Source organism: Geospiza fortis, unplaced genomic scaffold (assembly GCF_000277835.1).
Source record: "Geospiza fortis unplaced genomic scaffold, GeoFor_1.0 scaffold54, whole genome shotgun sequence".
NCBI lineage: Eukaryota > Metazoa > Chordata > Aves > Passeriformes > Thraupidae > Geospiza > Geospiza fortis.
In genome coordinates this window covers 15,282,518-15,294,172 of record NW_005054301.1, presented here as the reverse complement: position 1 = coordinate 15,294,172, position 11,655 = coordinate 15,282,518, and the positions used below count along the sequence as shown (strand labels likewise).

General features: G+C 48.6%; 1 protein-coding gene across 1 annotated transcript in view; it reads left to right on the top strand.

Moving 5' to 3' along the window:
- Nucleotides 1-1,486: 1,486 nt before the first annotated feature.
- Nucleotides 1,487-11,655, top strand: part of SRP14 (signal recognition particle 14) — a 37,022-nt gene continuing 26,853 nt past the window's right edge. The window contains exons 1-2 of the mRNA XM_031064758.1: nt 1,487-1,537; nt 8,630-8,844. Of these exons, the coding sequence (XP_030920618.1) occupies nt 1,487-1,537; nt 8,630-8,844 (266 nt within the window). The remainder of the gene's footprint in view (nt 1,538-8,629; nt 8,845-11,655) is intronic.

Here is an 11,655-nt window from a genome sequence, read left to right as displayed (position 1 = left end):
CAGAGGGTGAGCCTGCACCATCCCTGTCCTGTGCAGCACCCAGAGAGTCTGGTACCTGTGGGGAAACAGGGCTTGGTGGCACTGCACAGGCAGCACAGCAGGGCAGCGCTGCTCTGGGTGAGGAAGCAAGAATTGCTTCTGTGGAGAGAAGCCATATCTGAGCTTGTCTTCCGAGCTGGGGGTTGAATCCAGAGCTAGGAGGTCTGTGAGGATGTAAAGTCCTCCTGATGGCTTGCTCTGGGGGTTGGCTGAAACCCATGGGGAGCCACTGCTCTTCCTGAGCTAGACAAAATTGTCAGCCAGACATACTGATAAAGGAGGTGTAAATAGGAAGGGACCATGGTAAGCCATCCCCTCTGTTCCCGCCTCCAAAGAAAAGGTGTCCATGTTGCTTCATGAGCTGTGGTGTTGCAGCCCTTGAGCTCTCTCCCAAACCCAAAGAACCATTGCCTTGGAGCTTGGAAGCCCAGCAGCCACATTGGATGAGTACTGCAGCAACCTCAGGTAGTAGGTTTATCATCTGGGCTGCCTCCAGCATGGATGCCCTGCTGACACAGCTCTTCTGCTTCCAAGAGCTGAGCTACTTTTCTGCACCCAGTGTTATCCTAGTTTATTTGGACCTGCTTCTTGGATCTCTGACATGGGGCTGCTCATTGCCATGCACAGACATGCCTGTGTTTGCAACTCACATCCCTGCAATCAGCTGTAAACCTGTTAGCAATATATCAGGTAGGCCTGGCACTAGTGTGCTGGAGTATAGGTGGAGGGGGAACTGATGCCTGCTCCTGCTAGGAAGCATTTTGAGAAGTATGAATGCAAAACTCAAACTTTTTCAGTGTCTGCTGACCAAGAGAGGCTGTATGCTAAACCACTCTCTTCTCATTCATATATCCGTGGTGAGAAGATGGTGGTCTGAACTCCATCCCTGAGGGCCCCACGCTATTCTGATGACCCTAATTTCAGGAACATCTCTTTTTGGTGCCCATGTCTTTTGCATCTCAATGCCTGCAGCTCTGAAAATGAAAAAGTATAAATCAGCCTTTCTGAGAGCCGTTACCATGAATAGAACTACCTGGATTACCTCGGAAATACACTTTGCCAAATATGAGGTGGTAAGAAAAGTTACCAAAATGAAGAGAATGAAGTCTTTTATTTCACATATATGCTATGGTAAAAGTCATTTTCTTATCCTCATTTACTGCTGAATCTCCAACCTGTCCTGGACTGAATGCCCCCAGAGAAGAACAATAATCGTTCCCAGCTCTGAATACTGCCTTTTGTCATCAGGTTTGAAAGCCCTTCACAAAGGAGAGGAATCTCATTTTCTGTGTTTTTCCACAGGGAGAAAAGGGGTCACGCAGGCAGAGCCGGAGCACCGCTGCACTAATGCCAGCCCGCTGTTGTGCCTCCTTCCCAGGACACGACCGTGCCCTCGGCTGCCGCCCCGCTCCGGAGGCTGCAATGCTGCAATGCCCCTTGCGCGGGCATGTCCCATAAACATTCGCTATCTGTGCGGGAGACTGCGAATGCTCCTGGTGTGAGTGTCTAGCTGCTGGTTGAATCAAACGGAGGAGTTTCCACTGAATGCGGACCAGGGCTAATGTAAAACCGACTCCACAGCCCTTTGCTCACTCTCCAAGCTCCTCCTTCCTCAGCAAACAAGCGGTTTTTTTCTTTCATAACAAAACTTGAAGCGAAGACTTGCTTTCCCTTACCTAAAGTGCAGATCTTGTCCTTCTCCTTAAATCACCTTCAGCTTGATGAGCGTGGGCACTCCTTGCTGGTGCCTCTAAACATCGCCTGGAGAGAAAACTTCTGCGGAAAGTGAAATTCAGAAGAGCTAATAAAACATTTTCTGAAGAGTTTGAATCTCTCATTCCAAAGAAAACAAAAAGGTCGGCTGACCTTTCAACCTGACCCTTTTCTCTTTTTTTCTAAGGCATTAAGAAAAACATTCTGCAAACAATGAGTGCTAGTGGTAATTGTCCCTCCCCTGTGCCCCAGTTCTTGCCAAAAGCAACATTTCAATGGCTATGGGGGGTGGAGGTTGAAAGTAAATGAGTGAGCAAGCAAATGCTGGCTTTCACACATCAGTGGCTTGCTACGCCCTGACCACATCCAAGGAGGTTCAAGGTGAGGGAGTCAAGCTCTCAGGCTGCTCCTCACTGAGTTTTACAGTTGCAGAGTCTGAAATATTGCGGTTCAAGAATGGAAATCTGTGTCGGAAGCATTCAGAAAGTCCAGTCAAAGGGCAAGAAAAAGGGTCATGCAGCCTTAAAGTCAAGTATAATTTAGATCAACATCTCTTCCATCGGCTGTTGAATTCCACCTTCACATCATGTGCCACATGTACTCATTCCTCAGCTTGTCACAGTCCTTCTAGTGTTAGGGAGAGGCTGTGTGAGAACAATTTCGTGTTAGAAAAGAAACAGTGTTTTTTATATGAGAAAAGCCTTCTTGTACCATTTATCTCCATTGTTTTCCAGCAGTCGGACCTGCAGTGGATCCTGCTGTGACATGTTTCCAGCTGCAAAAGGAATCAAAAGATTTAGGGTTGAGTTCCCTCCTGATTCTGGAACATGTTCCACTGTGCAATCTTTTGTAATATCTCTCTGCAATAAAAGCACTAATGCTCTCCAAGAGGCCTCCCCCTTTCACTTTCCTCATAAGAGGTGATGACAAGCTCCCAGCCCAATTGTCTGCACACATCCTTAACTGCGTGAGCCAGAGATTTAGCTACCTTTCCTGATTCTTACACTAACCTGTACACTGGTCCAGGGCAAACCATTTAATCTTTAACCCACCCAGGCAAAATGTCCATAGAAATCCCTTCTTGCTAGTACCAGAGTAGAAGCATTAGCACTGCTGGGAGATGGTTTTAAACAGGGGGGCTTTCAGCTGCCTTTGGGACTCAGCTGCCAGGAAAAGAGACCTGCCTATGCCAGGGCTCATCTTGCTAATTCTGAGGCAGCTGAATCCATTCTGTAAAAGCACACTGGTAGTGTCAAGGTCCTGCCTTTGAACGTGTTTCTCCAGCTGTAAAATGTGGATAGAAACACTGAGCGAGCTCTGTAAAGGTCTGCTGAGATTTAAGCTATGTTGGCATTCTCCTCCTCAGTGTTAGTGGAACTGGCAAACCCTAGGAGAGAGCAGGAGGGTTTCTACTTTTCTCTGAATCGTACTGTAAATCTCCACAGCCCTGAGAACAGACCTTGTAATCCCCAACAAGCACACAAGTGGGTTTAGGTGCTGGTGTGGGAGGAAAGAAGAGGGCCAGGGGGGAAGTGGTAAGGTGGGGGCTGGGGGGTGTGTGTGTCATGACATGATAAGTAAACAGTGCATCCAGAATCTCTTTGTTACCCTCCAGATTTACTTCTCCTCTTCAGTAGGGGTTTGTACAGCAAAGTACAGTTTTGTGGCTCTTCTTCAAGACCATTAACTCAATATAAAAATATCAGCACTGTTTTTATTATCTGAAAAAAGAGCTCAGAGCTGAGTTTTTGTGAGCAATGCTTGGTTCATTATACAATGACTCAGACTAGGTTTTGTGGTGGAGGATTCAGCTTTTCCTTAGTGGTAGGATCAAGATGTTCTGTTTCCATGATAATCTACCTTTCATCTCTCTCACGTTGCAAAATTCATTTTTACCTTGATCCCACACAAATGTCTTAGTTTCTTGCCTTTGTTATTGTAAATTATTTACTTTAGAAATGCTGAATCATGACACTGAGGTTAGAGAAAATTGCACTTGTATTTAAAGTAAGAATTATTCCCACATCTTCTGAAGATTCCTGGACTATTATTTTTGTGTGTCCTTACTTTTTATGGTTCAAAAAAGTTCAAGTGGCACTCGGCTTGACCCACCTCAGAGAGGTCCAAGCCTGAACCTTTTACCCTGGTGGAGATATTTAAATTTAACAAATGACGCCTCCCCAATGCTACGTGGGAGAAGCTGTGCCTGTGTATCCGTGGAAGAGCTGCATGCCCAGTGACAGTACTGACTTCCTTCAGCCTTCCTCGAAGCCTGGGTGGCACTGCACCACCCAGGTGGGTCCTGGGGGCAGCTGTGTGGGCTCCTGTTTCTGTAAATGGTGTGGCACCTGGGCAGCTCTGTGGGCTTCTGTTTCTGTGAATGGTGTGGCACCTGAACAAAGGCTGCCTGCAATTCAGAGAAGTGATCCAGAGTTTGTGTGCACACCTGAAGCTTACGTTAACACCTAGGGCCTGCAAAGATTGGGCTAAATTCTCCTGAAGAAAAAGATGATCATAGTTCCTGGTTTTTATTTGAACAGAAACATAGGGAAAAGGAGCCAGAGCCCCAGACCCAAGCATGCACTGCAGCCCATCAAGCAGCCTGAAAATACATCACAGTGTGATGCCATGGCTTGGTTATTACCAGCTGCAACCTGGCCCACAAGTGGCAGGGCCACCTCTTGCCTCTCCATAAGCTGTGTTCCAGTGGCTGAATGACAGCAGTGAGCAGACATGGTGCTGTGAGCAGACCTGCACTGCTTGCCCATGCTCCAGTGGCACACAGCTACCAAGGCTTCCTCCACTGTGGTCACCAATGGCACTGAGAACTCATTTGTGTGTCACATCCTGCAGTGGATGTGAGTGCTGGGACAGGCTGCCGTGTGGTGTGTGCTGCCTGCTGTACTGCAGTAACTGGCTACCAGCAGCTAACCAGTCTGACCCATTAACCTTTCTTTTCCCATTTTTAATAGTTTTTATGAATGCAGGGAGGAGATGCAGGAGAGTGGTTAGAAGACAGTGTGCGTAATTTTCAATTTTCTTTTCAATTTTTTTTTAAAGCCATAATTCACACATTCCTGTGTTACATATAATTACAGGTGTCTGTTTTACCACCCTGTGCATTTTCTGTAGGGTTACTGCAACACTGGCACTACTTTGATAGTAAACTCTGATGAGATACAACCAGTGGGGTGGGGCCAGTGGCCTGAGGCTGGCCTGCAGGGCTCCTGCCCTCTTCCCTAAGCCAGCTGGTTGCCCACCGCCTCTAGCAGCGGCCGCCACCTCCGCTCCACTGAGCCCAGACAGGGGCCACCTCGTTAGTCATTTAATGAGTAAACAAACCATTTCTCCAGCCTTCTCCCGGATCATTCAGCCTGAGCCAGAAAGCCAGCCTGGCAGAAAAGGGTCTCTTGTTCTGGCCCCCCTCTGCAGCAAGTGACGAGGGGCTTCTCCCTCAAAGTGGTGCAGGGCTGCCACACAAGCAAGCCCACTGTGTACATAGCACACGGGACCACTGTGCCAATGACTTCTTCCAGAGGCCAGCTCAATCTGCATCAGTTAATCCATGTTTTCTGTGCATTAGACCTCAGGTTCTTTTATATTCCCACTGATAATTGAATTCTCCATTTTAATGGCTCTCATCTTCTGTAGATGTCAGCAGTGCTCTGTAACTGTGGATTATTTAAGCCTCAGCACATCTTTAAGGCAGGCTTAATACCCTCCATTTAGAGAAGGGCTGGGCGAGGCCAGGCAGCAGTCAGAGGGTACGTGCCAAACTGCACCATGGCCAGGGATAAAGCCCCATTTTCCTCTGTTTCTGAAATGGGATGTTGTCTGTTTAATCTAGGCAACTCTGTCAAAGGATGAGGTTTCCCATCAGGATGGTGAGATGGTTTCTGTGCATGTGAGAGCCCAAGCCAAAGTCCAAAGCTGAAGTGCTTTTGGCTTTTCCAGTGTCAAAGTAACTATTTTGCCTGTTAGCTGCCCTGCATTTTACAACCCTTCACATCCTGTGTGACCTCACAACTTCATGGATGGACTCTCAGGAAGTGCTAGCCTGCTTACAGGCACAGCTATAGGGCAGCCACTATTTCAGCTCAGGCTGGAAGGAAAGGTATTGGAGTGCTGAGCTGTGGGGAGCTGTGGGACAGCAGGAACATCACCTATCTTCTTTTCTCCTAGGGTTTATCAGGATGCCATGAAGGCACTCGATGCTTGCTCCTGCTTAATGCGTGAGGCTTTGCCACTCTGTGCAGGAGTCACATGGGAGCTGTCCCTGCCAGCTCGGCGGCAGCGCTGCAGGCAGGCAGGCAGGCAGGCAGACCTCCCTTGCCCTGCCACCCGCTCTTCGGAGGGGTGGCGAGGGGAGAACCTGTGCTGGAGGATTGGAAACAATGCAGGATGGGGGGAGAACATAGGACTCATGAAGCAGGAACATTTGGGTCGCGTGTTAGCCCTAGAAACCTGCCCGAAATGGGACAAATGCAGGAGTGCAATTAGTGACCCGTATTCCTGGCTGTTTCCAGGGAGCGTTCATTCCCCCTTCCCAGCTGTGCTGGGGTGGAGGTGAATTTGCAGTGCAGCGGGAACACTAACAAGTTAATGTTTAACATTATTATTACCTCATCTTCCAGAGGCTCCTTCTAAACATAACAATTGACGACAGGCTCCTGATAGTTCGGAGAAGACCGACCTCAGCCCTAAGACTATGATGAATATGATTTCCCTTCCCCCTCTGTTTTGATTTTCTGCTCTGTTACTCCAGAGCATTGGCTGGCCATGACCCCTGGCTGCTTTTTCTGTAATTACCAGCTCCTGCCAGATTTACTGTGGAAGTTAATGTCTGTTCCAGCCAAGTCAGCCCCACTGTTATATTGTACGAGACAGTAACCCCTTCAGTACAGGCAGAGCTCTGGTGAAGCAAAACAAAGAGTCAGGAACAGGGCTTCTTGAGGCCCTGGGGAAAGCTTCACGTGCTTGATGGGGGTGCTGCATTAACAGGAGCACTGTCATTGTGCAGTTTTCCTCGGGGTCTTTCAAATCCTTCGGGGCACAAGGTGTGTGCGGTGTGGAAACAACAAGAAAGCAACTTGTACAAGGGTTTACTCTGACAAACTCTCAGGATTTGCTCTCAGTCCGCTATGCGCCCCTGGGCCATTTCTTCAGAGCCTGTGCATGGTCTGGTGGGACTTGCTTTAATAAATTAGCATTCTGGACATTTACCCTTAAAACTGAAAGGATTTTTTTCAGATGTTGTTTTTGCAAGCAATTTTTTACATGCTCAAACGAAGCATGCTAAAAAGGGCAAGATTCAGGCTCAGATGGCTGTCCAGCAGACGCGCAGGTCTCAGCTTCGGTCCAGCCATCAGAAACACCCAGTTCTGCACCGACACGTTCTGCCCGGCTGATCAGAGCAGCTCCTGGGCTGCACTCACTGCAGCAGTGTGCAAGTGCAAGGGCATTTTAAATGTCTGTGGAAGGTGAAACATAATTGAAACATAGTCAGAGGCTAAATGTGGTTAAAATACAGTCCAGATTCTGATAGAAATTATATTCAGCTATGTCTGGAATAATTCCATCTAAGCCATTGGAGCTGTGGGGTGCAAATCCTGTGCCAGGAGGTCATGGGGAAATTAGATGAGTAGACTTAGTACGGTGTGCACCACAGGAACAAGAAGTGGCCACCAGAGCAGTGAGCAAAGTCAGAAACTTCTGCTTCAGACGCAGTTGGGAGATAATAATGAGGAATCAAAGAGATCACGCAAGTACCAGTCTCTTAACATGACCCGTTACTGTAGAGGGGAAGGCACTAAGAATAGACCAAGTAGGCTTGAGTAACGCATTTGCAACAAATTCTGCTCTAGGGCTCCCATATTTCTGTTTAAGATTTTGCAGACAGATGCACAGCATGTGTGTGTCCTGTTATTCTTTACATTTTACACTGATATTTAGATGTTTGGAGCAGTACGCATACATTAGGTCTGTGCATTGGACTTACTGGTGTGACTCCTGGACACCTGTCTGAGACTCTGAGATGTGCTGCAGCAAGGGGCTTTTGACCTCCTGGGCCAACCAAATATTCAGAAAACCATGAGAAATCTATAAAGTTTAAAGAAAACAAAAATATCCAAAAATATCCAACTGGAGATATTTATCCATAGAAAAAGAGGACACATCTGAAAATGTGTATGTATGGGCATCCCTAGTCTTCACCACAATTTGAATCTGTGGTTCATGGCAGATAGCCCATTCTTGAGGGAAAACCAGCACTCTCTTCTTCACCAACACCATCAGAGCCTGCTTTTGGGTTTGTGGGGCTGCGAGTGGGACTGGGCACCAGAGCTGCTTGGAAGGAGAGGTTCTCTGCTTATTCCCACTGTGGAAGCTGGGACTGGAGCCATGCCAGGACAGTGGGGCTGGAAGGAGCAATTTGATGTGTGGAGACTCACAGAACCCAGCTTTTGGGTAAAAGACCACCAGTGACTACAGGCACAGCTGAGGTATAAAGAGCCACTGGCTATCTGCATCCAGATTTGACAGGAGCTCACCTGCACCGCTGTCCCAGTGGGTGGGTCAGTGTGGGTCCTGAGCTCTCCTGGGCTGGCTGCCTTTCTGCACCAATGGAGAAGGGAAGGTCTACACCCTGGTGATGTTGGCAGTGGATTGCAAAACAGAAATGAGAGTAAATGCAGAGTATCCCTATCAGAAACATGGGGAGATGAAAATCATCTGCAGCACCCTGGGCACCAATTCTTAACCAGAACCAGGAGGAGGCTCGTCCACCAACCCCTCCAAACCCCAGGCTGAGTGAGGACAGTGAAGGGGACCCTGCATGGGCCTCTCAGTGATGAAGCAGACCTTCTCAAATCTTTTCTAGCCTGTGAAACAACCCAGTGGCCTGTCACGCGACGAGGGGACGTGTCTGGCAGGCTGGCCCTGCCAGCTGCAGGGTCTGTGGCAGGAGGCCACGGTGTCCTGGCTGCCCGCCAGCCCGCGAGGCTCCCTCCTCCAGCAACCTGCCAATCTGCCGCCCCTGGACGTGCTGTCGGGGAGCCGAGAGCAGCCTGGCCCCACGCTGTGCTCAGGCGTGAGGTATTTATTATCCCAGCAGTGAGAAGGTGGGAGTTGGATCCACGAGGAAGGCAGGGATTGGCTCTGTCCTTGGCACAGGGGATGCCTGAACTGGAGACAGGAGGGTGCCGCAGGAGCCATGGATAGCACTGTGGATGGAGGTGTCTGTCTTCCAATGTGCACAGGTGCCTGTTGTGAATTGGCTAAAATAATCCACGACGCCTCAGCTTAGGTCCCAGGAGATCACCCCACAGCTCCTGCCCTTGTCCCCCAGGCTGGCAAGATCTGCAGCACAGCCTGCAACATGCTGCATGCAGTGTGCTGGACACACTCAGGCACATTTGCCTGCCCTCTGGATGCCACCACATGATTTTAGGAGCACCCCAGGCTGCCACTGTGGGAGGCTATGCAGACATGAAGAGGGGCCATCAGTGTCCCTGGGTGAACTGTGAATGGGGTCATGCTTCCCCTCGCTGCTCTGCAGATGCATGGATGCCCTGCATGGATGGTATTGCATGAGATGAGCTGTTTCGAGTCATGCTTGTGAAACAACCCACAGGGTGTCAGGGATCACCAGGGCAGGGCTGACCACTTGTCTGGTGCAGCTGGCTGGGAAACTGCCCCTGGCTGTGGCTTGTACCCGCACTGCTGAGAGGAAGGAAGATCTGATTCCTACATCAGGGCAGTGATGCTGTGCTGGACTTTGCAGGCAGGGAGCACCCCAGCATGCTGTCCATCTTGTGAGAGAACAGGGCTGTTGCTTCTATCCTTCATCCCCTCTCCCTTTGGTATGAGGTACATTGCTGGACATGTGGGAATCTTTCAGGTATTTCCATGTGAGGAATAGCACAGGATAGATGAATGTGTTACAGGCCATTTGCAACTTCTTCACTTTACCAGTGCAGAGTTTGAGAGTCCCCAACAGCTGCAGCCTGGCATCCTCTTGAGTTCTCAATTTCCAACCTTCAGCTTCACAATACTGAGAGAGCTGGATTGGCAAAAATGAGTTAGACTCTCTTGATTTTAAATCACTCTCTGTCTGATTTTTAAAATATATTTTCAACCAATATTGAAATGTGAACTACATTGTCAGTATCTTCTTAAGTGTCTTCAGGTGCAAGTAAACATGGCTGGAAGCCCTTGAACAAGAGCAGGAGTGGGAGGTAGTTCTGTCAGTTCCATTTATGATATTGACTGGGATTTGCTTAATTTGTTGAGTTTGACTGCAGTTTTCTTGCCATTTTATGGTAGGTACATGTTTTGTTTGAGTAACTATTATTTACAGCCTGGGATAAGAGCTTTCTGTGTCTGTAAATTAATGGTATAGATGGGCAATTTGTCAGCTTGAAACACCAAAGAATTACACCTACACTGCTGTGCTGACATATACAAGTACCTATAGGCAGACTGTTTATTGTTGATTATTGGCAATTATACATCCTGGAAAGCCTGTGTAGTGAAACCCTCCCTGTCATAAACACACTCAGCTATCTGGTCATCAAGCTGTGGGATTTTTCTTGTCAGGTTGGAGGCTGACACCAAACCCAGCAACAGAACAAAAGCTTGGTCAGAGGGAAGAGGGTTTGCTGTGTATGAAGTGAGTTTTGATTCATTCCCAAGCTCAGATGTTGCTTTGGGAAATATATTCTCTTCAGGCCTCTCGCTGTGACTCTATAAACAGAGGCAGCAACGGGCATTTGGAGGCACTAAAAGTGATTTAAATGATCCAGCCTGGGACTTTTGCCAAGCAGCACCTCCTTCTGTTTGCTGCGGGGGCTTTTCTGCCCTCCCCCTTACTGGTGGGTTGGTTGTTGTTTTTTGGGTTTTTTTTTTTCTTCCATGCAAAATTTTTTGAGACTATCCTTTGAGACAATCTCTTCTCCTAAAAGAAGAAGGAGGGGAAAAAAAGCTTGCTTCTCCAGATGGACAGCTGCTCCCTGCTCCTTTTGATGTTGCTTTTATCTGCCAGGCCAGTGCTCTCTCACCCTCTCCCCTCCCCCGGAGGCAGTTTCCATGGGGGTCTCAGGGGAGCTTTGTCTCTCACATGTGTTTAAAGAGAAATGTGGAGCTGACACAAAGGCTCCACAGCTCGACCTTTCGCCCTCCCGAGTTATGAGGGCCATAAAGCTCGAGTCCCTGGTAACTGCGCCGATGACCAGGGCAGTTCTGGACACAGACAGAGCTTTTTTGGCAGAAAATTGTTTAAGTAAAAATAGTCCTAGGAAAGAAAATAAAAGGTTGTGCAAACTAAGCAATGTCTTTTATTGCCTTATTTGGTGTTACTGGTAATAACATTAATTTCTTTGGTATGGCCAGAGGCAGATGGCTTCACTGCATTTAGTACCAGCTTTGAAATGCATGGGCCACAGATAAAAAGTGACACCTGCTGAGGTGCTGGGGACTGAGCCTGTGCTCACTGCCCTGCAGATGCAAGAGGTGAAGGCTGCTCTGCTGCAGCACCTGATGCTGGGCAGAGCTCAGTGGAGGCCCCAGCTGAGGCAAAACCTCCAGGCATTGAGGCTTTCTCTACCAGGCAATGGGAGACCTGCTGGAGAGGAGCAACCTCTCAGTCCAGCAAGGGGCTGAGGAGCTGCCAAGCCAGCCAACAAGCAACTTTTAGCCTCAAGGGTCACAGAAGTATCCAAGAGCCTTAGCTCCAGAGCAGATGAAGAGATTGCTTTTCCCTTACTGCTCACACCTGTGAGGCTGTCCAGGACTAGGTGTGCCCCCTGGGAGCCTCCCACCATGATTTGGGTCATTAGTAGTGCCATCTTTCTCTTGTTGTTACTTCCTATTTGGCCTGGCTAGCAGCAGATTTTGGATCCAGGTGCT